The 27,694-nt window shown below is 44.8% G+C and overlaps 2 protein-coding genes across 8 annotated transcripts in view; one reads left to right on the top strand and one right to left on the bottom strand.

Moving 5' to 3' along the window:
* Window positions 1-8,094: 8,094 nt before the first annotated feature.
* On the top strand, window positions 8,095-13,305 carry gosr2 (golgi SNAP receptor complex member 2). Its single transcript, XM_049014788.1, has 6 exons — window positions 8,095-8,338; window positions 8,772-8,836; window positions 9,603-9,711; window positions 10,567-10,699; window positions 10,862-11,002; window positions 11,703-13,305. Exons 1-6 carry the CDS (start codon window positions 8,310-8,312, stop codon window positions 11,862-11,864), a joined length of 639 nt encoding a protein of 212 aa, XP_048870745.1. The 5' UTR covers window positions 8,095-8,309; the 3' UTR covers window positions 11,865-13,305.
* Window positions 13,306-14,903: 1,598 nt separating this feature from the next.
* The window catches only part of LOC125742367 (G patch domain-containing protein 8-like), a 39,075-nt gene continuing 26,284 nt past the window's right edge, over window positions 14,904-27,694 (bottom strand). For 4 of the 7 annotated variants that reach the window (XM_049014283.1, XM_049014285.1, XM_049014286.1 and 1 more), the window contains 5 exons: window positions 25,114-25,181; window positions 24,759-24,845; window positions 22,327-22,470; window positions 19,910-20,040; window positions 14,904-19,826 (listed from right to left, as the gene is read on the bottom strand). In XM_049014283.1, coding sequence (XP_048870240.1) covers window positions 16,217-19,826; window positions 19,910-20,040; window positions 22,327-22,470; window positions 24,759-24,845; window positions 25,114-25,181 — 4,040 coding nt within the window. In that variant the 3' untranslated portion in view covers window positions 14,904-16,216. Of the gene's footprint in view, window positions 19,827-19,909; window positions 20,041-20,989; window positions 21,026-21,172; window positions 22,185-22,326; window positions 22,471-24,758; window positions 24,846-25,113; window positions 25,182-27,694 lie in introns of those variants that run through there. The other 3 variants (XM_049014288.1, XM_049014287.1, XM_049014289.1) reach the window with 3 other exon arrangements.

Genomic DNA, 27,694 nt, shown 5'->3' with positions numbered 1-27,694 from the left:
TGCTTCGGTTATGTTTCTTCATGTATAAGACTTAACTATACACATAATCTCAATGTTTTGCATGCTTATACATATACACAAATATGCTCACACTATACTTGCGTGTGTGTGTGTGTGTGTGTGTGTGTACTGCAATACCCAGGTCAACTAAGTGAGTCACTGACTCTGCCTTTTGATCTGTAGGGTCAGCCAGGCTGGACTTGAATCCCCTGGGGACTCAACATCTTATCTCCCATCGCTGCAATGATGTCACCTCACCACGCCCCCCCCCCCAACCATGCCACATACTATAACACACACACACACACATGCATGCATGTTGGGTAAACATATCTTTATGGGGACCACTCATTCATTTCTATGGGAAAAATGCTAACAATGACAACCTTAACCCCAACCCAGCCCTAACCTTAACTAAAAGTAACCAAACAAAATATGAGACTTTTGGCATTTAGATTTTTTTATTGCCTTCACACATCGTTGTGGGGACCTGAAAAATGGGCCTCACAATGAAAATAACAGGTATTTCATTACGTGATCTACACACACACACACACATACACACACTCAGGGATTAGAGTTTAGGTGTCTATATCTTTACAAGGACTGTGTCATGACCTGCGCGTCCAGTCCTCGTGTGTGCCACGCCCCCTCATTACCCACGTGTGCTTCCCTGATTGTGCCCAGCTGTTCCCTTTTATTTCGGCCTGTCTTGCATATATCAGTCCACGTCTTCCTCTGTTGGGTGTCCGTCATTGATGTTAGTTGACGTATTGTAATGATGTTCGCCCTGTCTACCCCGATCTCTCCCCGAATAAACCCCGGCTATCCTGTATTCCGCCTGCCTGCCTCGTCCTTTGCTGCTTCCTGTCTGCCCGTTCACTGCGATCGTCACAAATTGTCCAGTTATTTCTGTGGACATAACTCTAATCTCATCTATGACAGCTGTAACTAAACTTAACCCTAAGTATTCAAACAAAAAACAAATAAACGTTTCCCCTTGTGGGGACCAAGAAATGTCACTGAAAGGTCAAAATAACAAATAATAAATTTTTAACAACATATACATGGACCACACACACACACACACACACTCAAATACACACAAAGTCGGTGTACCGATCTAAATGAGGACTGTCCATTTATTTCTATGGGAAAAACCCTAATCCCAATCACGACACCCTTAACCCCTACCCAGCCCTAACCATTTTTAAAAAAAGCATTTTGCTTTTTTGATTGCATTCACAGATTTTTATAAAACTGAGGTTATCCAAATGGGGACCTCAAAAGATGTCCCAAAAAGTAGGGAAATTTCAGATTTTACTACACTTTGGGGACAATTTGGTCCTCAAATGTGATCTATCCAAACACACACACACATACACACACACATAGAGTGAAACATAGATACTAATCAGCACATTATTGGAGTCACTTGGAACTCTTTGAGACTGATGCCAACTGCTTCTTTTGAGGCCAAGCAAATGTCCAAAAGGGAGTCAGACAAACTTTTTAAGGGATCTTTTAATCAGGGCCACACCCCACCCTACAGCGGGCAATGGGAAGAAAGGAGCAAAATAAGACTAAGGGAAAGGGCAGAAAAAGCAAAGACCGGGAATACAGCATAGGGCAGGAATCCGGAATGCAAAATGACTAACACAATTGCACAACCCATAACAAGCTCATGCAGTGCCTGGAGCTACGACAGACTTGAGTGCATTTTTTCCTGAAGAGATCTTAGTTGAGGGTTGTTGTGGGCTTAGAGGGGTGTTGCTGGTGGCTGAACATTTGTCAGATGTTACCTATTTCACAGTGACTGGGGTGGGGGGGGGACATGAGATGGAACAGGTTTGTGTCCGATACAGTTTATGAGAGGACCAGAGCTTTATACAGATGCGTTCGTGAGAGAAACACTCTTTGCTGGAGTTCCTTTAAACATAACAATCACCAAGGGTCACAGATGCATGTGTTCCGGAATGAGTGCCTGACCAGGAAGATGAAAGGGGCCAACAATACTACAAATCACAGGTCACCTACCTTAGACCCCCACTGAAAAAGGCAGGGATTGTAGTCCTGATGATAGGTTCAAACCAAAAAGTGATGGAGGTGGTGGGGGAGAGCTAAGGAATAGGGAGGTAGGCACAAGGAACAAATCATTAATATCCAGCTGGTTTAATATCAACAAGTTGATAGCCTGCTACCAAAATCCACCTCCAGCTTTGGATGTCACACATCTGTGGTGAGCTCCTTTAGATAAAATATATTTTATTTTTGTATTTTTGTTTACTGCATTATCACATATTATTAAAAAAGGCAGTCTCTCATAAAAATGACATTTGTATGGGTAAAAAATATAGTAATATTAGACACAGAAAGTATAAACATGAAACATTCGAAATACCCTTGGCTCAGACATAATAACTACACAGCAAAGAAGCAACCCCCCCCCCCCCCCCCCCCAGTCCTGTCCAGCTCGTGCAAATGCTGGGCTCCCCATGGCACTAAAGCCCCCAGCAATCCCTCGATTGGTTCCCGAAGGATGGGAAAGAGATGGGGAGGCAGTTCCCAGGATTCCTGCACCACCCTGGGAGAGCACCTGGGCCCAGGCCACCAGAAATGTGTGGCACTGAGGGGCGATAAGAGACAGCATCATGTTGTAGGATCCAATCATATTCTCCCTCCCTTGTGTCTCTCCAATTCCCTCCAAAACATGCACACTCACACACTCACTCACACACACCCCCACACATAATAGACACACATACGCACACACACACACACACACACACACACACATGCAGCACACATGCACACACACGCACGCACACACACACACAGAGGGTGACCTCCTTCCCAAGCACAAACAGTCCCACGAAAATGGTCAACATAGTCTGAAGAAGCTGCTCATAGGAATCTAGCATAACAGGCACTATGAGAGATGCTGGTACCACCGTGTCTGTAGGGTTGGAATGAGTGATGTCTCATGTATATTATACCATTTGGTGTAGATTCATTGTCAAGGACTTAAAGGCTTAGTACAATACACATTGCTACAAAACTGCACAGAGTCGACATTGAAATGAAGAACACATGACTAGAGTATTCCTGACAATTGAAATAAATGACGTCAAAATGCACAGGCAGTTACATTACAATGACATAAAACTCTACCCACCTGAAAATGTTTCATCTCATAACTGCACCCTATAGCTCCTGGAATAGACCTTAGGCTCATTGGAATGTGGAAGTTCCATCCTGGAAAATCGATTATGCAAAATAGATGGATGTATGAATGGTTATTTTATACTTTTTGATGCATTTCGCAATAGCAGAAATTGAATAAAAATCTGGGGACTCCCTTTATGTAATTAATCATGTGCCCTGAGCTACAACTGGCAACATACCTTAACTAACTTGCATGTAAAATTTAATAAATGAAATAAAGTGAAAATGCTATGTACACCAAAAATACACAAATGTGAAGCTTTGCAGTACTCACATTATTAAAAGAGACCGAGGAGAGTGAGTGTGATGTTGGTGTTTATGCTGTGGCTCACAGAGACCTGAGGAACATGACCTTCTCTTAGTGTGGTATGGCTGCAGGCGAGGGGACTGGGTGGGGTGGGGGGCGTTTTTGAGCGTCTGTCTGGGGCACTGTGTGGCAGCTGGGTGATCCTTGATCCCAGGCTCCGTTGGGGTCTTGGGGGGGGGGGGGGGGGGGGTTGGTTCTTTCAGGATCATGCAGGATGTGTGTCTGCAGGGCAGGTATTTCAGCACAGCTCTAAAGGAAGAAAAAACACACACCACCACTACCTCTGCCTGGGTGGGCACAATTTCCCGCCTCCACTGCATCTCATTACCCTTTATTTAAGGTGCAGCACCAAGCGGGCAAACAACAGGCAAAAAAAGGAAAAAAAAATGCACAAACTCAGCACTTGTGATGAAATGATGAAATAGGCTGAGCTCCCATTTAGTTTACATGTAGCATATCTGAACTCAAGCAAAGAGAAGTTGTAATGTAGGTTCACCAAAGCTTGGCTTCCTGGGTCACTCTTTGTCTCAGGTGTTGAGGTGGGCCCTGTTCATTACCTGCCATTTCACAAAGCAGTGATTTATAGCCCTTTACATGTTTCTTTGTAATTACAGTGAAAAATGGGTGCAGTGTTGCAATGAATAGGATATAACTGGCATTAGGTTCAAAATTACTTGGCAAGCAAAGATACAGATGTCTATAAGATAACTCTAAATTGAATATATCCTTTTGAGATTATGTGTCAATCCAGAATGAACATCGTTGGATTTCTGTGAGACTAATTTACTTTGTACAGAAAGCGATCTAGCTCCTGTACCTTTTTATAATGGCGTTACATGTGATGATGTTCCAACTTTAAAAGAAGAAATACAAGGAGGGTGATCTTATCGATATGATTTTTTGGGGGAAAATTAAAGGAATCTGTTATATGTGAATCTACATATGTGACATAGCCTGCATTATGGTAGCAGTCGATACAGATGAAACGTCCCGCACTCCACACCTGCAGCCAGAGGGCGACGGAGAAGGTGTAATCAGGAAAGCCTGGTCAGGTGCGAGGTCTGTCTCTTATCCTTCTATGTGAGACATGATCAGTTGAAAGACTTGCTGTCGCTGGAGGACACATTCTGCTGATCGGTGTGACCCCAGCAGAGATGAGCAGAAAATGGATCATGAGCCATGCTTTGACAGGGTTCTTAGCGGGCTCTCTCTGCCTCCTCATCTTGCTCTCCCTCCCTGTCTTGGTCTCACACTCCCTTCTACTTGGTGTCCACTGTCTCTCCCTCTTCTTCCTCACCTGTCCAAAGAAAATGTTGTGACTTCTATGGAGCGTGAGCAGGAAAAAGCAAGAAGCAGCATGAATAGCAGTGGTTTGTGGCCCAGAGGAAAAGGGGCCCCTCTGTTAAAGAATTCCTGCCTGGAGAAACAGGGAATCTTGCGGCGCAACTGTCTCACCATTTACATGGCTCGGCAAGGGTAAACATCAACACAGAATCAAAGCCAGCTATATCCATGTCAGAAATCACTACACATCACCATCAATCTGCCCTAGAGGAACTGGACGGGCTTTATCTTTGTTCCCTGGCTCCAGTGATGAGCAGGGAGGAATGATATTTGTGTAGAGCAGTGTTTTTTGCAGAGAGGCTAGGACTGCCCCAGGACTACTTTCTGCAACAGACAGCAATTGTTTCTCTGAGGGGAACTTGTTGACATTTGTTAAAGTATTACAGATTAACTCTACAAATCAATGGCTCCATTTGCTGAATCCAATCAACAAAACAGATGATACATCAATTAACAAATATCATGACGTCTTTATGACAGCCTGGGACTTTTCACCAGTTCACGAATGACTGATATTCTAGATTATGTCATTGAACACAAGAATCAACAGAACTAAAAAATGACCTCAGACCAAGATGTTCGAAAATACGGAAATTAGTGAAGTAGTAAGCAATGAAGTCATAGGTGTTGCATTTGAGCATCTCTCTCTATATCGTACCACTCCTCTTACATCGTATGTCTTGTGCCAATGATGAGCATAAAATGTAAGTAAAGATGTAACAAAAGTTTAAGCCCTTTCATTTCTATTCTTAGCAAAAGTAACAAAATTAAGACCATGAGGAGTCACTCAACCATACACCTCACAACAAAACAATAGTTTTCGGGTTTAAAATTGGCTGTCAAAGTAGCTGTCACTGCAGATTTAAATACCAAAAAAAAAAAAATTTCATTCAAAGTCATAATTTTAAAAAAATATATTGTTATATATTTATATCTACACATTGTTTTATAAAAATATTTGTTATATAACAAATCATTATTATATTTAACAAAAAGGACACTTAAATGGAATTTGACTGTATTAGCTGTATGATTAGCTGGCCAGGAAACTGTACTGCAGCAGTTTTACCTCAACATGTCTCTGTACTCAGTGGTCACATGATAATTTCTACATGAGACTAATAGCACATTTATATGCTGTGCATGCAACACAATTAATTTGTGGTAAACATTCAAAAAGACAAGTTTCCGTCTACAACAGATCAAAACTACTCCATACTTATATCATTGAAACCTAACACGGTGGTTAGAAATCTTGGCGTTCTTGCTGATTCAGATCTATGCCTTGATGCTCACATTAGAAGTATTACTAGAACTGCGTTTTATCATCTACGGAACATAGCCAAGCTTCGTAAGATGCTCTCACTTCATGATGCAGAAAAATTAATACATGCCTTTGTAAGTTCCAGACTGGATTACTGTAATGCCGTCCTATCGGGTCGCCCGTCTGGATCCTTGCATAAACTTCAGTTGGTACAGAATGTTGCAGCCAGAGTTCTAACAAACACTAAAAAATTTGATCGTATTACACCGGTCTTATCCTCTCTTCATTGGCTGCCAGTTAAGTCTCGAATTGACTATAAAATACTGCTATTAACCTATAAAGCACTGAATGGCCTTGCACCAGAATACCTTAGTGATTCATATTGCACTCATCTAGCTGTTAGCACTGCCTATAGCCTCCTCTACTTTAACTAATTGTACATTTTATTTCCTATACTCCTCCTGGGGGGTGATGCCTGGAGACCTCAATCTATCAAGATGTCCAGCATACCCTACTACATGTGACGTCGCCACCATCAGTGACGTCCCTGCATCCAGCTCGCTGTTCTGCCTGTGTCATCTTCCATTTCCCCTACTCCTCCTGGGGGGTGCTGCCTGGAGACCTCAATCTACCAAGATGTCCAGCACACCCTGCTACATGTGACATCGCCACTACCAATGACATCCCTGCATCTTGCTAGCCGTACTGCCTGTGTCATCTTCTACATCTTATGATTTGGACAGTGTTACTTGGCACTTAACCATCACTCCTATTTGACTCTCCCTGCCGGCCCCTGGAGGATGGGCTCCCCCTTTGAGTCTGGTCCCTCCCAAGGTTTCTTCCTTCTTGGGAGTTTTTCCTTGCCACTGTCGCCTTTGTCTTACTCACTGGGGGCTTTGGGTGAGGATGCTGTAAAGCATTTTGAGACGATGTAATGCCGTGATACTGCGCTATACAAAAATAAATTTGTTTGTTGTTGAAAAAAATGAAGGAAAGTGGTGAGACAAATGATTCACCAGAACATCAAATTTAGTGATGATCTATGACTTAACTATTTATGTACCTGCTATATGTGTGAACATACTTACATTAAAACTGATTTTGACATTTAGGGATGTATGCTTGAATCAAACCTCTGCTCTGTGTGTTTGGAGTTGTACATATTTCTGTATGTTCTCTTCCTGTTGTGTGTGTTTCTTGCTGCTGTCTAAAGATACAGAGTTAAGCTAACTAGTGTCTTTAAATTGCGTATGTCCCCTTTGGTGGACTGGCATTCCATTCATATGGTGAACCCTCTGCTTTGTGCCCTGCCTGGCATGGACCTCTGCTCAAGATAAAGAATTAGAATATTGATGGTAGTTATTAATTATTAACTTTTAATAGCCAAAATAATTTATTTGTCTTTTCCATGTTTTAATTTCTTGTCTACAAAACAGTTTTGTCTCAATATTGATACACTGGAGGCAAAACCTGTGTGTAAAAGTGTATTAGGGATACTTGTTATAATATTTAACTGATTTCTTGAACATATGTATTCCTGAACAAATATGTTATTTATCTCATGTGTTTGCAACATGGTGGTGTAAATGATGTTTCGTTATTGGTTTAACTGATGTAAGCAGTTAAAGTGTTAAATTCAACTTCCAAAAGGCACAGGAAGACAAACTGAAAATACACAATAATCAAAACACATGTAGAATCTTTTAATTATGCATTAGTGTACTATTTGTACGTCTTGTTATTAACGTCTATCAGGAATTATTTTTCAGCTAGAGCCCACGAATGACTTCCTTATATCGAGTGACAGTGACTGCTTCGAAACGTCTTGTAAAAAATACAGAACACAATTATAATAACAATTTAAATCGAAGTAACATTTACTTAAGTTAATTTTTAAGTATACGCACTCCAACGGTCTTCTTTTTTTCATTCAGGCGCATCGCAGTCTACCTAACTGGGGTCCTTTTTGGTGATGATGTGGAAAATGGTGATGATGTATACTTTCGCGTTGTAGGCTCATGGTCTAAATTCATTCAGGATAACTGCTGTTTGCGTTTTTATTTACGTAGTTTATAGATAAAAAAAAAAATATATATATATATTCGGTTTTGACACCACGTGCCATTTCCAGCAGTCATTCGTCTCCCGTTTGTTGGAACGTCACGAAACATGGAGACTTTATATCACGAAACAAATAAGTAAGTGTAGTCTGGAACTGTGTTGGTAATAGTTGTCATCTTAGCTTTGTTTTTACATATTACTGCGCAGACCGTGGCTGGCATTACGTCCATGCTAACTAGGGAACATTATATCATTAATTATATTATTCGGAACTATACAACACGTCTGTCACAATAGTATCCGGAAATTGTTAGGTTATATATCTCTTATGAGTTTAGTACTGAAATAAGCGTGGGTGAGTCAGTTACTATGCATTGACCCCAAATTATTACCTATTAAACTAGGTACTACAAAATAACATCTGACAGTCTACAGAGGTTCTGCATGTCAGCTATTTATGGGTGCCGTGCGTATGTGTACATATAAACCAATGTCCTTTTATTTGATGCGGGTTCTTTCTTGGCATTGGTGTGTAATATTATAGGCTGTTATTTTTTTTCTTCTGCCTAGACAAATTCAAGATGTACAATCCAGAATGGGGCGCCTTGAAACGACAGACCGGGAATATATCGCATGTGAGTTCGTACGACTTAATTCCTTTATTTTAGTTAGACTAGATGAAAAATAAGTATGGATTTGGCATAATGTATATGTGCAATGCTTTGTCGCTTCACAGAGGTTTTCTGTTGAAGTGGGCAGGTATCGTTGTAAGGAAAATCTGTTGGTAAATACCTCACCGCAATATGTCACAGCTATTCCTTCTAATAGTCACCCTTAAGTCTTTATAAGGACATTTTAAGAGTTACGTTTATAATGGAGTACATCATTTGAATTCTGTGAAACTCCTCTTTTGAGCAAGTCAGTCTGCGACTTTCTGATGAGCGTGGGTTCCTGCTGTGAAGGGCAGGGTGGCGGGGGGAGGGGGGTCCTTATTGTTTCCTGGGTTGGGAGGGGGTGAGGCTCAGAGCCATCCTGGTGCCAGGGCAGGAAAGTAGAGTAATACACCCAGCCATGCTAATGAAGCAGTCGGTCGAATCCCCATGACATCACCTTACCTGTCAGCAAGTGACAGGATGTGTCATTTACTGGGTCATTGTGGGTGGCTGGACCATGTTCAAGGAAAATTAGCTCCCTATAATGCCATGAAAATAAATTGACATTATGATTTGAAAGTGTGATGCACAAGCTAAAGAATAATAAGTAGACTAGTTCAATGATGACAGTCATGAAATTGTTTGTTATCCTGCTTGACCTAAGAAATCAGATGAGGGATTGATGAATTTAAATAACATGACATGAAATCTCTCTGTGGATTAATTGTACTTTTGTCTGGGTCTGAAGTGCTGGAGGAGGAGCTGCAGGCAAAAATTAACCAAATCTTCCGTCACCTGGAAAGACTGGAGATACTGGCCAGCAAGGAACCACCAAACCGACGGCAGAATGCCAAGCTGTAAGATACAAGGCTGCTGGTATCTCAGCCTGAAATGGAGTTCCTTTTCCTGAGTTTTGGGGTATCCTGTCTACTAACTGCTGCTCCTTTTGTGCGGAGAACTTAAATTTAACAATTTAAGTTAAATGCGGAATCTAAGAATCTTCTGGTCGAGGAGGAACTACCTTTTTCAGCAAGCTGGGGTTAGGATAAGGAGAGTCACTGATAACTTGACATCTGATTATTCAAATGAAGAGCTCAGTTATTGTATTCTTGAGAAAGGCACTTCACTTGACTTACTTCAATGGTGGGGAAAGACTGATATGGGAAAATGAAGGTGTGTTGGATAAAAGTTCTGAATAAAAGTCATTACTACTACTAATAGTAATAATAATAATGGTTATTAATTTTACTTTTGCTGAATATATTTCTTTTGAAATGGAAAATTTTCACTAGGAAAATCTAAGAACTTTGCACCATGATTAACATCACACACAGAAAAATAAAACCTCAGCACCTTGCAGTTCCTCTAGCTCCTCAGGACACCCAACTTTGCCAGTTCTGTGCTGCTACAGGCCTTGCATGCACCAATATTGGGTATATAGAATCCTACAAAATTCCCAAAGAAAACCTAGTAGCCACCAGTCAACATGTTTTCAGGACTGAGTATGTCCTTCGAGTTCAGCAGACACCTTCTGAACTCAATTGCTATGCAGTTCAGTCTAGAACAAAATGCATGTGAAGCGTCAGTGTAACTATAGAAAATTTATTATCATAGTGAATTATTGTAGGCCAATGAGTATTAGAATTGTTATTTTACTTGATAAACATGGTATTTCATCAGTGTGACGAGAACCTGTGCTGGACCCTCCACAGACGAGTAGACCAGTTGAAGTATGACATCCAGCACCTTCAGAGTGGCCTTCGCAATTTCCAGCACAGACGATATGTGCGTGAGGTCCAAGAGCGTGAGAGGGATGAGCTGATGGCCCGTACCTTCACCACCAACGTTAGTGTCTCAGCGCTCTGCAAAGTTGGATTGACTCTATCTTCTAATGCCCCTAACTGCTGCTACTCATTCCAGCCTTTGCCCTTGCTTTGTTATGTAGCCCATTTTGGGGCAATTCTGGCCATCATTGGTCATACAACCTGATCTGTCTCCCACCCTTAGGATGCCGACACCTCCATCTCAATCGACGAGACACTTCAGTTCAACACCAACCTGAACGATGCACACAAAGGCATGGATGACCTTCTTTCAAGCGGCAGCAGTATCCTAGATGGCTTGAGGGACCAGCGGAGCACATTGAAGGTTGCACTCAGTAACTGGACATTCTGTGTTATGTGCAAGATATTGGGAGGATGATAGGCTGAGCTAACGTTCCTAGGGAGAATGCCCTTCTTCCCTCTGGTCCCAGATTCCCTTTTATCTAGGCGTGTCCTGGGTGATGCCGTAGATTCCCTTTGATTGGAATGGGCAGGGAAAAGGAAGGAAAAACGTACTCCCATTGTTCAGCCTTTCACACACTAGAGGATTGTTTGCACCCTACAGCTGTTCAGACAATCTGACTTGCTCTTAATGAAACACAGGGACTTCCTTGCTAGGTTAGTAGTTTTGGTAACACATTAGGTCATGTTTTTTTTTGTAATTTATAAATAAATTCATAATGCATTATAATACATTCATAAAGCATTATAGACATGGCCATAAATATTTATAAAAAGGCATAACACATTATATCCATGCTTATTATGCATTGTGACTGCCTTATGAACCAGCAGTCTTTTGATTACAAGTACGCTTCCCTAACCATTATGCCACCACATAAATGACTAAACACATGGCCTTGAGTGAAGTATTACTGTAGTGTTCACCATTACATATGTTAAGGTTCCATCAGCAGTAGACCCAATTCCACTGATAATCTACTCATGAAATCCTTATTAGCCAGCGCAGAAGTTTGAGAACCAGTGTTCTTGAAGAACACCTGTACTGCTTCATCTTTCTGCAGGGCACACACAAGAAGATGCTGGATGTTGCCAACATGCTGGGACTGTCCAACACGGTGATGCGTCTGATTGAGAAGAGGGCCTTCCAGGACAAATTCATTATGATTGGTGGCATGCTGGTCACCTGCATTGTCATGGTCTTGGTAATTAAATACCTCAGCTAAGGGGAGCCAGCTACTGTCACCACAACCCTGTTGGCAGAGCAAGAGGATGAGCTACTGATGAGTACTTGAGGGGTAGAGCACATTAACACCCTTTGTTTATCTTTATCATCATGACACCATGATCTTATGCCACACAGGCAAGTGTTGATTTTTTTCCTTTTTTTTAAGAAAACGACAAGTTATTGAAAACCTCCAGCATTCTGAAATCTTGAATACTGCTCTATTTCATGGAACGTACATGAAAATGGAGTGCAGACATAACATTGAATTGTGGAAAAAAAAAATCAACCTCGAGGAAAAGTATCTAATTATCTGTGATTGTCTCAGTGAAGCGGAGTGATTTTTTTTTTCCGGAAGCAGTTTGAGAACGCAGAGACCTATAGCTTGATGACAGGGAAACGCCCTCCCGAAGGATTTCCTGCCAGTTTTACTGAGCGTCAGGCAGGCGTTCCCTGTGAACTCATGGCGTCGCACAGATTTACCACGACGGATGCACTTCTGGTCAATTCCATGCACTTCTTCAGTGGCACACCATAGATGAGGAGTTCTAGTCTGAAAGTCATATTCAAAGGAATTTCACGAAGGAGTTGTGTGGATTAAGATGTGAATGAATCACCTACATGATTCAATGGGTAATGCATTTTTTTTGTAGTTCCAAATATCTCTTGTACTGAAGTTTAATTCTGTTCCATGACCCCTGAATTTTTCTGAATTTCAGACCAGATGGTAACAGGAAGCAAATTGTGACTTGTACCTATATATCCCTTGCCCGTCCCATAACAAAGTATTTCTCAGAACTGTTATAATACACAATAATTAATGCTTAAAAAACATTTTTACATGTCAATGTATATTTTACCATTATTCTTATAAAACCAATTGTGGTTTGAAATGCAGCGGCTAAAATGTAGCATGACAGAATTTAATAAGAGGAGTCAAATCTTTAAATTGTCGGTGGTCTGGATGAGTAATAACTAACCCAATACCACAAAGGGGTGAATACAGCAAACACCTTGCAGGCAGGAGGATGTATGTCAACAGGATCCTGGGCTTTGGCTTAAAATGTGCCCTCAGGAGAGCTGCAGAAAAATTCCACCTTTCTGTCTTCCACGCTGGTGCATGTCTCTCAACTGTCAGGAAATTACATTTTTTTTCCTTCCAGGGAATCACCAATATCTAGTCCAAGAACAACTATGTTGTATTTTTCACCGTTTTGATTGAAAGCCTTCTCCAAGCAATGTAAAAACAAACGGTTTTGATAATATTTCTGCACAATGGGTCTGTACCCAATCATAAGCAAAGCTGGGGACTTGCTAGAGTCTCAACAAAGGCCCAGCAGAAATGTGAATATGATGGTCTGTATGGACTGAAAACGTGCTAATCGGTTTGCCCTGTTTCTGATTTTGTTTGGATTAAAATTGACATACGAGTTCTGTGATCACTACTGCTCCTGCTTCAGTTTTCCTTCTATGTTCAGGAAGGCAGTTTTAATCTGACAGTCTGATTTGATCCATTTTATATATAATGTATTATTAGTATGTCTTTTTACATTTGACTGCTTTCCTCTATTGTTCTTCAATCTTCCTTGTTAATTCTTCCTCTGCTTTATCCCAGACTTTTAGAAAGCTGGTTTATCTTTCCATGATGAATGGTTTTCATGAATGAAGAAAAGATCATTTTTGCTTTCTTTTCAGATTTCCTTACTATGATAAGTGAGCACTCACCAGTACTATACTCATTTCCTTCTCAATCTTACACACTTGATTTTTTAGGGAGTGAATCTTTTTGGATCTGTCAACTTATGTCAGTCAAATGGATAGACATCGGAAGGGTAGCAGTTAATTTCTCCCTTTGTGAAAGCCGTTTCAAGGTTATTAAATTCACAGAGCAGTGCTTCAACACTAGTTGGGCGAGACTGATTCCATAAATTGTTTTATTACAAAGAAGCATTTTACAGCAATATTGCAGTCAGATGTTGACAGTTTAATAAAACTGCTTTGAATGTTACTGTATTCCTTCCACTGTACACTTATTTACAGCAATAAGCCTCGAGCACATGAGCTTGTGATGAAAGGTCATAAATAGTGCTTTAAATTCAGCAGGAGCAAAAACGGGATCACACACACACGGAACCAGCAGGTTCACACACTACTGCCTTCCCCAGCTGCACACAGGCCCATCTCTTTTACAGGTGGCATATAACAGGGGTGCCCAGCCCTGGGCACGAGAACATTTTAGCACCTGATGGACACTGAAGCTCAGGTGAGATGATTTACAATCCAAAACATGTTACATAAAGCAACAAAGGGCTTGAGCTGAGCAAAACCTAGAATGTCTTTTGGCCCTGAGGAACAGGGTATAGCATCCCTGGTGTATGGTGACAGAGCTCTCATAAAGCTCAGCCAAACAGCTACAAGGCCCTCTAGTGGCAGCTGATGAGGCCGTTTTTTTTTTTTTTTTTGTCTTTTTTGATCAGAGAAAAACATTGACAAATCTGTCCCTATCCATCTTCACTTTCAACTGTCATATCTCAGGTGCTTTATGTACAAGAGGGATGGAACAGAAGGCACAGTGCTCAGCTGTTAACTATTTGTAAAAGTCAGGATAGGCAAACTCAAAGTTGACTTTTGCTCATATATACATAATCTATATATATATATAATCATATATATAATCATATATATAATCATATATATAATCACATATATATAATCATATATATAAATATAATCACATATATATAATCATATATATAAATATAATCATATATATAATCATATATATATATATATAATCATATATATATATATATAATCATATATATATATATATATATAATCATATATATATATATATATATAATCATATATATATATATATATATAATCATATATATATATATATATATAATCATATATATATATATATATAATCATATATATATATATATAATCATATATATATATATATATATATATATATATATATATATAATCATATATATACACACACACATACATACACACAAAACAGTACCAGTTTTGCTAAAATACACATGCTTAGTACTTTAATTTTGTCTCACAGTCTTTGTATATTAGATTTCATTAGGTGTAGGGGGCAACCCAAAAACTCTTCAAGCCATCTATATGACAGCATCCATATTTACAGAGGGAAAAAAATCATGCTGCTTACACGCCGAAGATCCAGCTGAAAAACCATTCATGTAAAAAAAAAAACTGCAGTACCTTACAATCATAAGTTACATGCTACAAAAGCAGCACGGTACTGTTTCAGTGCAATCAATGTTTCACAATGAGTATGACCTTTTAATCCATGTGAGTGTGTATGTGTTTCTGTGTACATGGAAGGGCAGTTTATTACCCAAGGTGGATTTTAGGGCGATACTGTGCTTTGGGGAATTAAACTCAGAGAGCCCTTGTCATCAGTTCATATTCTGCGGTGTATTCCACACAGCCAGTTGAAAGTTATTACAAAGAGTTAATAAGTTAGCAATATTTGTACATTTACTGACAAATATGATAGATGAAATCAGAACTTGTAAACCACTATTCATTTTGACCAGATGTAGGCTCAAAGACACGTTAATATAAATGGGATGTAACATCCACTCAAGTGTCTTACGTCATTTTCACAACTACAAAAAGGATGAAGCAAACATGACAAGACCATTGTACGGCCATATCCTGATAACAGCAAAGTTAGCTAGAGAATATCATTTATTATTTATTATTTCCATAAGGACCCCTTAGGATTAACTTGCTGGTTATTTTTAGGTCAGGTATTTTGTAAGGTCCTTATTTGTTACCTTCTTCACATACTGCATCCCAAATCCAATCTATGGCTTCAGCCATTGCATCTCTTTGGCTGCTGGAAACAAACTTGATACATTAATCTCAACTACAACAACAGGAACAACAACAGCAACAATAATAAAAATACTCCAGTGTTCTAGTTTTCTACAAAGTCTGCAAATTTCTCTAATTGTGCCTGCACCCAAAACTCCAGCAAATCCATTCCTCTGTTCTTCTGCCTCAGTGAAGATCCAGATTCCAGGTCCCGCTCAGAATCTGGAGATGTAGAAGTTTGAACCCCCCCCCCCCCTCACCATCACAACGCAGCAGACCACACTACCATAGGTCCCATCCAAGAGAGCAGACTGGTTTCACATCCCCAAGGACGACCAGTGTTGCTTTTAGGCTCTCAGGCAACTGTGGCCTCTTCTTCGTTGGCCACATGGCCATCAGGCTGGGAAAATAAAGAGGCCGGTGTGGGTATGGCCACCAGTGCGAACTCTACTCCTGCCCCGGGCAACCCTGTGTGACAGCTTGCCCTCAAGAGCCATGATTTGGAGGGTGTTGGAGGTCCTGCCCAGAGAAGATGGGGTGCAGAAGGGGGTGTAAGTGCAGGGCTGCGGCGGCAGCAGCCGCGGTTGGGCGGGGTGCAAAGAGCGTGGGGTAGAGAGCCGCGTGTGGGACATGATGCAAAGCCAATGGGGTTGGATGTAGGGCAGAGGCAGGTATAATGTGGATAGGCTGTCCGGAGAGGAAGGCAGTGGGGTGGGCGGGGATCAGGGAGTGGCCCAGAGAGTGGCCTAGAGTCGGACCAAGGGGGGACAAGGAGATGGGGGTGAGGTGATGCTGAGGGATATGGTGCACCTGAGCCAGCTGGTGCGGATGGGGGTGCTGAGCATGGGGATGGATGCCGATGGCAGCTGCCGTGGCGGCATGGTGCTGCAGGATGGCGTGCTGCACGGTGGTGATGGACGTGGCTGAGGGGGAGGCTGCCGGCTGCTGGATGTGAATCTGCTGCAGGGCCGGGGGAGGGGGCGCGGGGGCCAGGCTGACGGCATGTGCGGCTGCTGCCGCCGCAGCCGCTGCCGACGGGAAGCTCTTGACCTGCTTGGCCAGCAGCTGCTGCTGGATGTGCTGCTGGGCTGCCTGCTGCAGCTTACTGTACTTCTCCATCTCCTCTGGGGTGAAGGTGATGGGCTGGCTCTCCAGGGGAGCCAGGGAGGAGTCCTCCTCCGTCTCCATGCCCAGGTCTTCTTCTTCCATACCAAGGGGGCCATACCCGGGATAGGAGTGCAGGGGCTGTGTTTGTTGCTGCTGCTGTTGGGGCTGCTGCTGCTGCATGTCAGGCAGGAGGGGCTCCAGTCCCAGGGTGGGGGCTTCTTGTCCTGGCTCGGTCGGGTATGTCTGAACCAGCATGCCCGGCTCTGTCTCGTACAAGCTGGATTCTGGAAGAACCTGGGCCTCACCAGGGGGCAGCCCCATGGGGTCCTGAATTACCCCAGCCTTTGGACTTTCCTCCAGTTGTTGGGGCGGAGGGGGCGGAGGGGGTGGTGGGAATTCCCGAATGGGCTCCACCAGGATCACTTCGGCCCCAGTGTCTGTGCTCTCGCCGGACACTGCCTTCTCCACCTCCTCTGGGCGCCGCAGTGACGGCATGGGCTTCCTGCCTGCTGGGAGCTTCCCAAACAGAGGCAGCATAGCCTTATTCCCAAGGGAGGGGGGCAGCTTCGGCCCGAAGTAGCCCTGGGGAGGGTCCTTAGGTTTGATCCCTGCCTTGGCTCCCGTGCTGCTCTCCTCCGGACCCTTGCGTGACTGAACCTTCTCCAGCAACTGCCTGGCCGTCAGGGAGTTACGCTCCCCCGAACCTCCCCTGTCGATGGTGGTGCGGCTGGTGCCACTGCCCCCACCCCCTCGGGGGTGGCCCACAGAAGAGCTGGTATTCCAGGACGAATCCTTGCGGGGGACACCTCGGGAGGAGGAACGTGGAGACTGTGAGCGGTAGATGCGGGAGCGGTTGAAGTCGCGGCGGTGGTTGGAACTGGCACGGCCATGCTGGCGGCGGGAGGGGGAGCCCTTGGAGCTGGAGGAGCGGCTGACGGAGCTGCGGCTGCGGCTGTAGCTGCCGCGCCTCCAGGAGGGGGCGCTGCTGCTGCCGCCGGAGCTGCGGGAGCTGCTGCGTCGCCGGCGCCTTGGCCGGCTGCTGCCGCTGCGCGAGCGGCTGGATTCTGCTTCCGAGGACGACGAGGAGTAGCAACGGCGGCGGTGCCGGGACCTCCGGGGGCCATATTCCGAATCAGAGGAACGCTTAGAGTGCCGGCTGTCCTCGCTGTAGGCGCTGTAGTCACTGTAGCTGTCACTGTAGCTATGGCTGCGCCGGCTGTAGCGGCTGCTGCCCCCGGAGGACGACTGTGAGCTGCTAGAGTAAGAGCGGCTGCGGGATGAGCGTGCTCTGCCCCGGCGCCGCCGCTGTTGCTGACTGCGCCGCCGTGACGACCGGCTGCGGGAACGCTCGGAGTCCTCGCTGTAGTGCCGCTGCCGTGATGTGGAATTGTGTCGGTGGGACCGGTGGGAGGAGCCGCCGTCCTCACTTTCACTGCTGCCCCGCTTGCCGCTCCGCTTCTGTGCCGGGCAGGATGCCGAGCCGCTCAGGGGCTCCACAGGCCTGGGCTCGGCTTTATGCCGCTTGGCGCTGTTATGCTCCTCCGAGGTCCCGGGCTTCTCCGGGCCTCTCCCCACCTCCTCCTCTTGCTTCCCAAGCTTCTCCTTCATTGGCCGCTTCCTTTTACCGGCCTCGGAGGTCTCCACATTCCCCTCCTCATCCTTGCCCTTCTCCTCTTCGGACACCCTGTTCTTGCTTTTCTTTCGTTTGTGCTTCTTTTTCTTCTTTTTCTTCTTCTTCCCTTTCTCCCCCACAGCCTCCCCCTCATCTCCATCTCCCGCCCCTTTATCCCGGTCTTTTCGCCTCAGGCGCTTGCCAGACTTCTTGTGCTTCTTCTTCTTCTTCTTGCTGCTGCTGTGCTGAAGCTTCTGGTTGTCCTCTCCTCCATCCCTCCCATCCCCCTTGTCTGTGCCGGAACCTGGGGCCGGCGTGTGCCCGGGCCCCTCAGCCGGCTCCAACTTGCCGTCAGATACAGCAGTGCTGGACTGTTTCCCGGCACGGGCTCCCTTGTTACGTGAGAGCTTGAAGTCAAAGTAGAGTGGGTTACAACTATAGGACAATGACGGCTGGGCACGCGTGAACTCCAAAAGCTCTGAGGGCCACTGCAGGGTGGTGCTCTCATCCTTGCTGAGGACAGGGAAAAAGGGGCCCGTGGGGAGGTGGGGTCCCACATGGGGCTCACCTATACCTTGGCTGCTCTCTGGGGGCTCCTTCTCAGCACCTTCCTGCTCAGTCTTCACTTGGGGGGTTTCAGCAGTGGTAGATTCCAAGACCGGCAACTCGGGTGGAGCATCTGGCTCTTCTTTGTCTTTGTCATCATCACTCTGCTTCTGAGCGGGGCTGCCTGCCACCTGCTCCTCCTCTTCTTCTTCTTCCTCTTGGTTCCCAGTCTGGTCTGAGGCCTTCATGAAAATGAGGAATTGGAAATTTGGCTTCACGCGACAGTGAGCTGGCGGCACATAGTGATAGTACTGGGGCTCCTGGCCCGAGAAGCTCTCCTCCTTCTTCATCATCATCTTCAATTTTGAGAGGGTGGAGGCCAAGGAGCTCCCTTCATCCACCTGCTGCTGCTGCTGTTGCTCCTCCTCCTCCATACTGGGGCTTTCTACACTGGTCACCCTTGGTGTCCCCGATGCCTCCTCCCCCTCCTGGCCCTCCTCTGCCAGAGCCTCCTCCCCATGGTCCGTGAACACCGCGGCTGCGGTCTCCAGTTTGACCGGGGTTTTCTTGGCGAAGGAGAATGACACGCTGACCTTGGGCATTGGGGTGGCAGCAGAGGAGGGTGAGGATCCGCTACAGTTCACAGAGAAGCCAGCTACAGCCACTGACTTGGGTGAGGGCGCCTCATGGTTGGCAAGCACCTTGTCTGGGGCCGGGGGCCCCTCTGTAGACAGATCTTCAGCAGACAGACTTTCTGAGGGGCCCTCTTCCCCTGCCTCACCATCCACAGCCACGGTGGTGGGCTTGAACATGGGGCCGCTCCCAAGGGCACTGTAACAGAGACACAGTTGCTCATGAGATGCGGCTCTCACAGCTATACGGCAGCTGGCCTGTGGGGGGCAGCACCCACTCACCAGTCCTGCTGCTTTCTCTGCTCGGCCAGCTCATGCAGTCGACGCAGCATCTTCTCCTGCTTCCTTTCGTCCCGGCGTGACCGTGAGGACACGTTGCGGGCAAACTCCCTCTGCTTTAGCTCCTTCAGTCTCTGTAGCACAGGAAGGACACAGGAGTGGGGGGTAGGGGGTAGAGGGGAATTAGAGGGAACAGGAAGAGCAGGAAAAATGGTGGGTGGGTGGGGGGGGGGGGGGACAAAGGTTAAAAAGTAACCTGAATGCAGCACTCAGACAATAAATTCCCACTGAAGCAATATGTGTACTACGCTCCTGCCCAAGATTATGACGAGACAGTAAGTTTATTGTCAGATTTTCTCCAGACTTATAGGCGGCACTGATTATGGACCCAATGTGACTGAAACTTGTGACTATTCAATTTCAGCAGCTCTACTTTTTGGAGAACCTTGGTAGAAAGTCAATGTTGAGAGAATCTCAGTGAGGAGAAAACCAGTTCTAACTGGGCAATCACCAGAGCCACAACAATCGTACTCCTGTCCCTCACCCCGCCCCCTCTTCCATTTAGTTCCTCAAAATCAATCCACCATTACCACCACTGCACCAGAGGGGGCCACCGGCACCTTACCTGTGCCTCCTCCGTACCCCCGATGTACTCGCGCTCGTCTCTCTAAGTGTGTGCGCACGCGCAGGCGTGTGCGCGTGTGTGTGTGTGTGTGTGAGCGTACTCACGTGTCTTACAGGACAGATAGATAAATAGATAGATAGATAGTAACTGTCATGAGAAAAGCAGCAGCAAATTGCAAACCACAGCTCAAATCTATTGCACTCCGGTACAAGGTGCACAGGACAAGGTTTGGAATGAGGGAGTGAGGGGGATGGCGAGAGGAGGACAGGGGTCGACGAATGTTTAGTATGGGGGGGGGGGGGGGGACAGCGCAGCTACACGATTAGCCATTACCAACCATAATGAAAAATACTAGAAAGAATAACAGAGAGACTGAAGAAGACAGCAAAACAATGTCATGCCTGCAAGAAGGGCAAGAGTGGCGGAATATATACGGCCAGAACTAGGCTGATCCTAACCTTCTAATATACAGGTGTTTACTGATAAAGGCAGTCCTGGAGAAAGAAAGAAAGAAAGAAAAAAACATTTCATCTCACATGAATGGCACTTAATTTGGCATCCTACATCACAGTACTGACACTACCAGCGACAGCGGCCCGGCCCGCCCCGCCCCTCCCGGTTACAGTAGATGAGAATCTGACCCTGTGCAGACTGGACATTGCCTTTGAAGTGCAAGTGGACATCCGCGAGCTAGTGGAGTCGATGGGGAGGGAGACAGAACACAGGAACACCCGCTCACGACATATGGAGAGAGGCAGCAGTCAGGAGGACGGGGGGACACAAGCGAGCAGAGAGAGACTCACGCCTTGGGTCTGGATGCCCACTTTTATAGAGGGGGGTGCTGGCAATACATCAGCTGAAAAATGTTACAGATCGTAGAACAAAAACGGAAAAAAAAGAATAAAACAGAAAGGTAGATTTTACAATTCCCAAAATTATATATTCCTTTTGCTGAAAATGCAGTTAAAAAGAAAAAAATCTGCCATTACTTGGTGAGCCGCTTCATACATGGATAAGTGCAATGGATGAGGTAGGAGGGGGTCGGTGAACAGGGAGCAGTCACAGGTTAGGCCAAACTACATCTCCGTGGGCTGAGAGAGGGAGTTAGGGGAGATCTGAAACAAACACACCCCCAGCCTGTGCTGAAAGAGGAGGGGGGAGGGGGGTGACAGAGCGGTTTGCCAAACTGGACACATCTGGGGGAGGAACCGGCAAGCTGTGCCCAGCAGAGATGCTCTTTAAAGTCGGTCATCCCACATCAGTGTCGGTTGTTTCTCACTCTCACACCTCAAGGGTTCGGTTATTACACACTGTGTTTAACTACCACTGTATCACTTGCTTCAAAAGGGAGCTTATAACCCTATTTCACATGCTCATTCAGCCTGAACCCAATTGTTTGATTTGCCAAATAGTACAGAACAAGCAAATGAAACAAAATATGAATTTTACAATTAATGGCACTTCTTTTTTTTTTTTTTTTAAACACAGTGGCCACCGATTGTGTTTGTTTCATGCACGTGTTTGATAAACCCTGGAATTGCTGACACCCTTACAGAACATGTGCAGCATATGAACAATGGCTTAAGTGATAAGATGGCTCCTATGAGACCAGTTTTGCCAGTCCGAGTCTCTTCAGGGAGGGGAGGGTTCAAATACAGTTCTGCAAAAAAAAGACGATGACTTTCACATGTCTGGATGCAAAAAAGCGGGGGTGCAGGGGAGGGGGGCGGGGGGGCGTTCTGTGACAGGCGAATACAGCCGCGAAGCCTCCTACAAGCCCAGGGGGCAGTATTACCTGCTTATGCGCATGATCGTAGGAGTTGATGTGGTTGTCAAACTCCTGATGTTTCTGGTACTGCTTGTCGCAAAGCTCGCAGTAGAAGTTGGCCCTCAGGTCTTCCAGCGCCTTGGCGATGGCCTTCTCCTTCTCAGCATAGTCCTGCAGCACGGAACAAAGGAGCAAGTGCTCAGACCCCAGGGGAAATGTGAGCATACCGGCAAAGAGCACCAGGATACGGATCTAACACACAAGCATGCGTGTTAGACACAAATGTTTCTCTCACCATCATCATCCAGAAATTCAAGTTCACACCCACAACACACATGGATAAAAATCAGCTGTCACCTGGGATCAACATTTTATATCCAGCTCTCTTACAAACGGAACAATCTCAGAAAACATGTAAGAAAGAAACATTTAAACATGTTTGCTTTATAAAGTCCAAGGAAGCGGTTAATCAGACCAAAAGTTACTAATCTGTATAAATTCGGCGTAACCTCATGTTTATTAAATTTGGTTAGTGGAGCACCACATGTTAATATTTTGGTAAATCATGGAAATAGTGGAGTGGCGGTGAAGAAAGGGATAGCTCAGCAGCCACACCATCTTTTAAAGGAGAAGGTATTGTGGGTAAACAAGGTAAAAACAAATCAGTGGTTTGGCGGTACTTTTTGCAGCTTAAACACCAACATTTATTAAATTTAAGGATGCTGAATTTATAGATTACTAATTTTTGGACATCACAATACACACCTCGTATATATTTTAGGTACATTACTAATCTGTATACCAAATTGTGGGCATAAGTAATCGTCTGTATAGTATTATTATGTATGTATAGTATAGTACAAACCGGCGTCCTGACAAATGTTAACATTTATGACCATTAAATGTATAATATAGAAAGTCCTGGTGATTACTGCAAGTGTGACATAATTGAAATGTGACATTGTGCAGTCAACAAACAACCAGCCCTATTTTAAACATAATACAGTACTTAATAATAAAATAATAACAAATTATAATTATATATCCTGGATAATAATAATAATAATAATAAGGAATGTATTACATATGGTACTTACAGTTGTTCCATTGATGTCTTGCATACCAGAAGGGGCATTTATGAGGTGACATTAAAACAACTGCTGTTTTCATGAGCATCACAAAGTTATTACAAACCATTGTATTTAATTCAGATTTTTATATAATGGGCTTTATGGCAGTTCGTTCACAAGTTGTTTGTAAATTAGACGTTCTTACCCAGGGACTTACTGTACTAAAAATTTGGTGTTAAACCCCAAGTAAGCCGGTGTACAGTAATCCGGTGTACAGTAATCTGGTGAAGGTGACTCAACAGACTTCGTAGTATAACACTTAAGAGTCAGTCACATTTTAACTTAAATGAAACATTTTTCAACAAACTAAAGTATATGACCTCGTAAACTTAAAATTTAAGACAATGCTTTTCAAGGCCTTAATTGGTTCAACTTGAATGTAAAACTTCTTACAAGGTGTCCACAGGGTATTAAAAAGTTGTAACAGTGCCCACGACTGAGCCATCATGCCACCCAGAATGCAATCCCTTCAGGAAGAATTACAATGGGCCCAGCTTTCTGATAAAGATCATGTGAATATCATACATGTATGACCACTAAATCTGTAATGTACAACTTATGTCATCTGTATTCCAAATGAAATGCAAATTCAACGCAGTGCTGCTATGTACAGTTCTAAAAATGTTTTGCATTGGAAAAAATAAAAACCAACAACTAGTTGGGGGAAACTGACTAAAGCAGAACTGAAATAATAAGAGCTGTGACTCATGGAGTCAGCAACAGGGTCGTACAGGAGGCATCTGCAGCTCGGCTCACTCTGAGAATTCATCGTGACGGAGAAACACAGCCTTCCAGCTCCAGTATAACAAACACCAAGGAGCAGCAGCAGAGAAGTGATGAGGGGAAGCATTAATAGCGAGCGGGCAACTGTCTCACTGAGGTTTAGGCATTTTCCCAAATATTTGGATGGCTTCCATAATTTAGTGTTACATAAGCCTGTTCCACTGGATTCTGCCTGGACCTCAGACAGCAAAATCCAGGAGGCTCCAATAAATCAGGTACCACAAGGTAACTCCAATCCCTGGAGTAAGGGTGCTTTTGCGCCCTTGGATGATGTGATTAATTGGACATGCAGAGGAAACTAAGCTGAGAAGGTTGTTTTATCGAACAGCCAGTCACACAGAAGTAAAACAAACTTGACCTAGCTTTTAGTCCTCAGGTTACCCCAGACGTTAAACTACTGAGCAAGTCACTCAAACTGTCCCAGTAAAATATCAAAGAGCCAACAGAAGTTTGAGTGATGCGTCAAGCATCAAGCTGCTTTTGGGGATATGAGAATCTCCCAGTGAAGTCAGGCGATGGGAAGTGAACGGCCTAAATGAAACTCGCCTTGTACTTCTGCCGCAGCTCCTCCGTGTCCTCCTTCTCCACCTCCAGCACTCGCCGCTTCTCGGTGGCATCCTCGGCATAGTCCAGCTGCAGAGAGGACACCGTGTCAGGCGAACCCCAGAGGTGGCCCCCATGTGCCGAGTCGACGTCACACCAGGACCCCGTACCTGCAGCTCTCCCGTTTCACTGGGAGCCGCCGGTTTCACACCAGCACTTTCCACCTAAACCCCCCGCTGACCTTCAAAAGCAGGCCAGCCACTGCTTCCCAGCTTGACCCCCTTTTCTGACCGACTTTCATCCTCAGACATACATTTGATCCCTTTTTAACCCTCCCCTAACCGCTCCACCATCTCACCTCCATCTCCATGCGGCCCATTCCCATGACATCGTATTTGAGGATGATAGGCACAGGGTCTGTCCGACCTATAAGCAGGAAGGAGAAAGGAATGGAGAGAAAAACAGATGGAGTGGTGAGAAAAGACTGGGAGGGAGGGCACACTTCAGCAGCTGGTCTTGCTTGGTATAATGTTGGGTTAGAGGTCTTGCCTTGTGCAGAAACCGAAAGCCTACCATCAACAGTTCACCAGCCATTCTCACAGCTTATACATTCTATCAGTATGTTTACCAAATCAGAATTTGAGAAGGGGGGTGTCATAACAAGCCAACTGGTGGGGGGGCAGGATTGTCAGAGAATGGACCCAACACTGCCGTACGTCTGGTTTCAGAACATCGCACAACTGAACCTGGCTCCACCCTAACCCCCTACCCCCACGCACGGACTGCTGCAAAGCTGCAGCCTGAATCGCATTACTGCTTCCGCAAGGACAGGAGGCTTCAAACAGTGACAGCTGAGCTCTGCAGAGGGATTCGGGGGGGGGGGGGGGCAGGACTGCGGCTGAGCGTGCCGGGTGCAGGAGGACTCCTGTGTTAATGATACACACTGCGAGCCGCTCTGCCATTTTATTGTCATCATGCATTAATAATACTGCAGGACGGCCAGAGAAAGACACCACTCTGGATGAAAAAACACAAAATGGCCAGCGACACTGGTACCCCCACCATCCCTGACCTCCAGCTCGGACTGCAAGCTGTGAAAAGAGCTGGATAGGAACATTAACCCGGGAACGCAAAGGGGCGTACATAAAGGGAACAAAACACCAACCATGTCAGAGTTCAGACACACTGTTTAATCCACAGGCAAAAACAAAGCAGAGGGAAACAAGCACCAAACTATGGCAGCAGGGGGAGGGACGCGGGCTGGGGATCACCAAGTAATGAAAACAGGGACTCTGGTGGTAAAGCACTTACCTGGGGGGGGAGGGGGAGAACAGGACTTGTACAAAGTGCTGCTGTTATGGTTTGATGATAAATGATCAGAGGCTCCAATCACCTGGTTAGATCCCCCAACTTCACCTTCACTGACACAGTATTTGTGCCTAAATTATACCCTTGGGCAAAGCCATATTAGAATTAACAATTAACGCCTCTTTTTGACTGCGCTAAAATCCAGAGGAAACAAAGGAAGTGCTTTCATGTTATTCCTGGAACATAAGCCCATGCACTAATGGTCAAGCCTGAACACTGACTGCAGGTTCCCAAGCAGACACCACCTTAGCCAAATAACTGTGAAGAATGGAAGCTGAGCTGCTTCACTAATCCAACCCACATCCCAGTATTCTGCTACGATGTCAGTAGTCACTGCCCAATGATATAATTCTGAGGTAGCGACATCTTGTTTTGCAGACACGACAGACCGAACCCTGACCCCACCCTGCAATGGCCACAGAATTGGCTCACGTGGGCATGGTGCACTCAGCACACCTTTCAAAAAGCCCTGAGGCAACCAGCAGGGTCTCATTTTCTGTAGACGCCATCATCGTGATAGCGATGCCGGAGATGCCCCCCTTCCCAGCACGTCCATGGCTGCGACAGGGAGATCACGGAAAATGCACCAGCATAGCATATAAAAACGGGGAGACCAAAAACACTGTGATCCAATTAGTAAAAGCCATGCCAGCTGTCAGCGTTTACCGACCTGTGATACAAATACGGTTTTCCTTCAGATCTCCTCTATGCTGGTGTCCGACTATGTCGAATTGCTGTCGCACTGTAAGCACTGTTTTGTTTGCCTGTGTTTTTACTCATTCGACTTCCAATAAATTTTTTATGTTGTGCATAAGTCTTCGCAAAGTCTTTGATGGAGCACTGCATAGAGGTGCATCATACCAATTACCTGAGCAGAATACAATACAAAAGGAAAGAACACCTTTATTTGAGCAGAAACGCTAAGATAAAACCAACTTCTGATCATGTGTGCAAGACAAGATGCCTATTGTCACAAGCAAAAAAAACAAAAAAAATCTGCAATAGGTATGCAAGAGGCTGTAGAGGATATTTCATTAACCATCATCATTATAATAACCAGGCTGAATAGGCCATTGCGTGGGTGTGTGTCTGCTCTCCTGCTTCATATTCACTGGCAAACGGCGCATCGACAGCGAACCGTGTGCCTGTACCCTTGGATTTCATAATGGCACTCCACTAGGAGGCTGTCGATCTGGCTTACTGGTTTTGCTGGGGGAGGGTCAAAAACCCGAGAGGCCCTCTATACGCCTACTGCAATTCCCACAAACACGGAGAGGGCTCAGCACTGCTGAGAGGAGCCACGAGGGCCAGAAGGGGAATCTGCATTTTAACCAATAGAATGCCCAGTTTAATTCTTATTGATGATTATGTCCTAAAACAGTGGTATCCCTTCTTGCATTACCCATTCCAATAAAAAACATTTAACAGTAAATGTTTGAAATGAGCACAAAATTTACAGAGGAATAAGCAGCAGAATGAAAGCTACGACGGGGGAATAAGAAGTGAAGCCTATGGCATTTGTGCACTGATGATGTTATTAAAAAAAAAAAAAAAAAAAAAAAACAAAAAAA

Source organism: Brienomyrus brachyistius, chromosome 5 (assembly GCF_023856365.1).
Source record: "Brienomyrus brachyistius isolate T26 chromosome 5, BBRACH_0.4, whole genome shotgun sequence".
Classification (NCBI taxonomy): Eukaryota; Metazoa; Chordata; class Actinopteri; order Osteoglossiformes; family Mormyridae; genus Brienomyrus; species Brienomyrus brachyistius.
The sequence above is the reverse complement of the archived record's forward strand: the minus strand, read 5'-3'. Positions and strand labels throughout refer to the sequence as shown.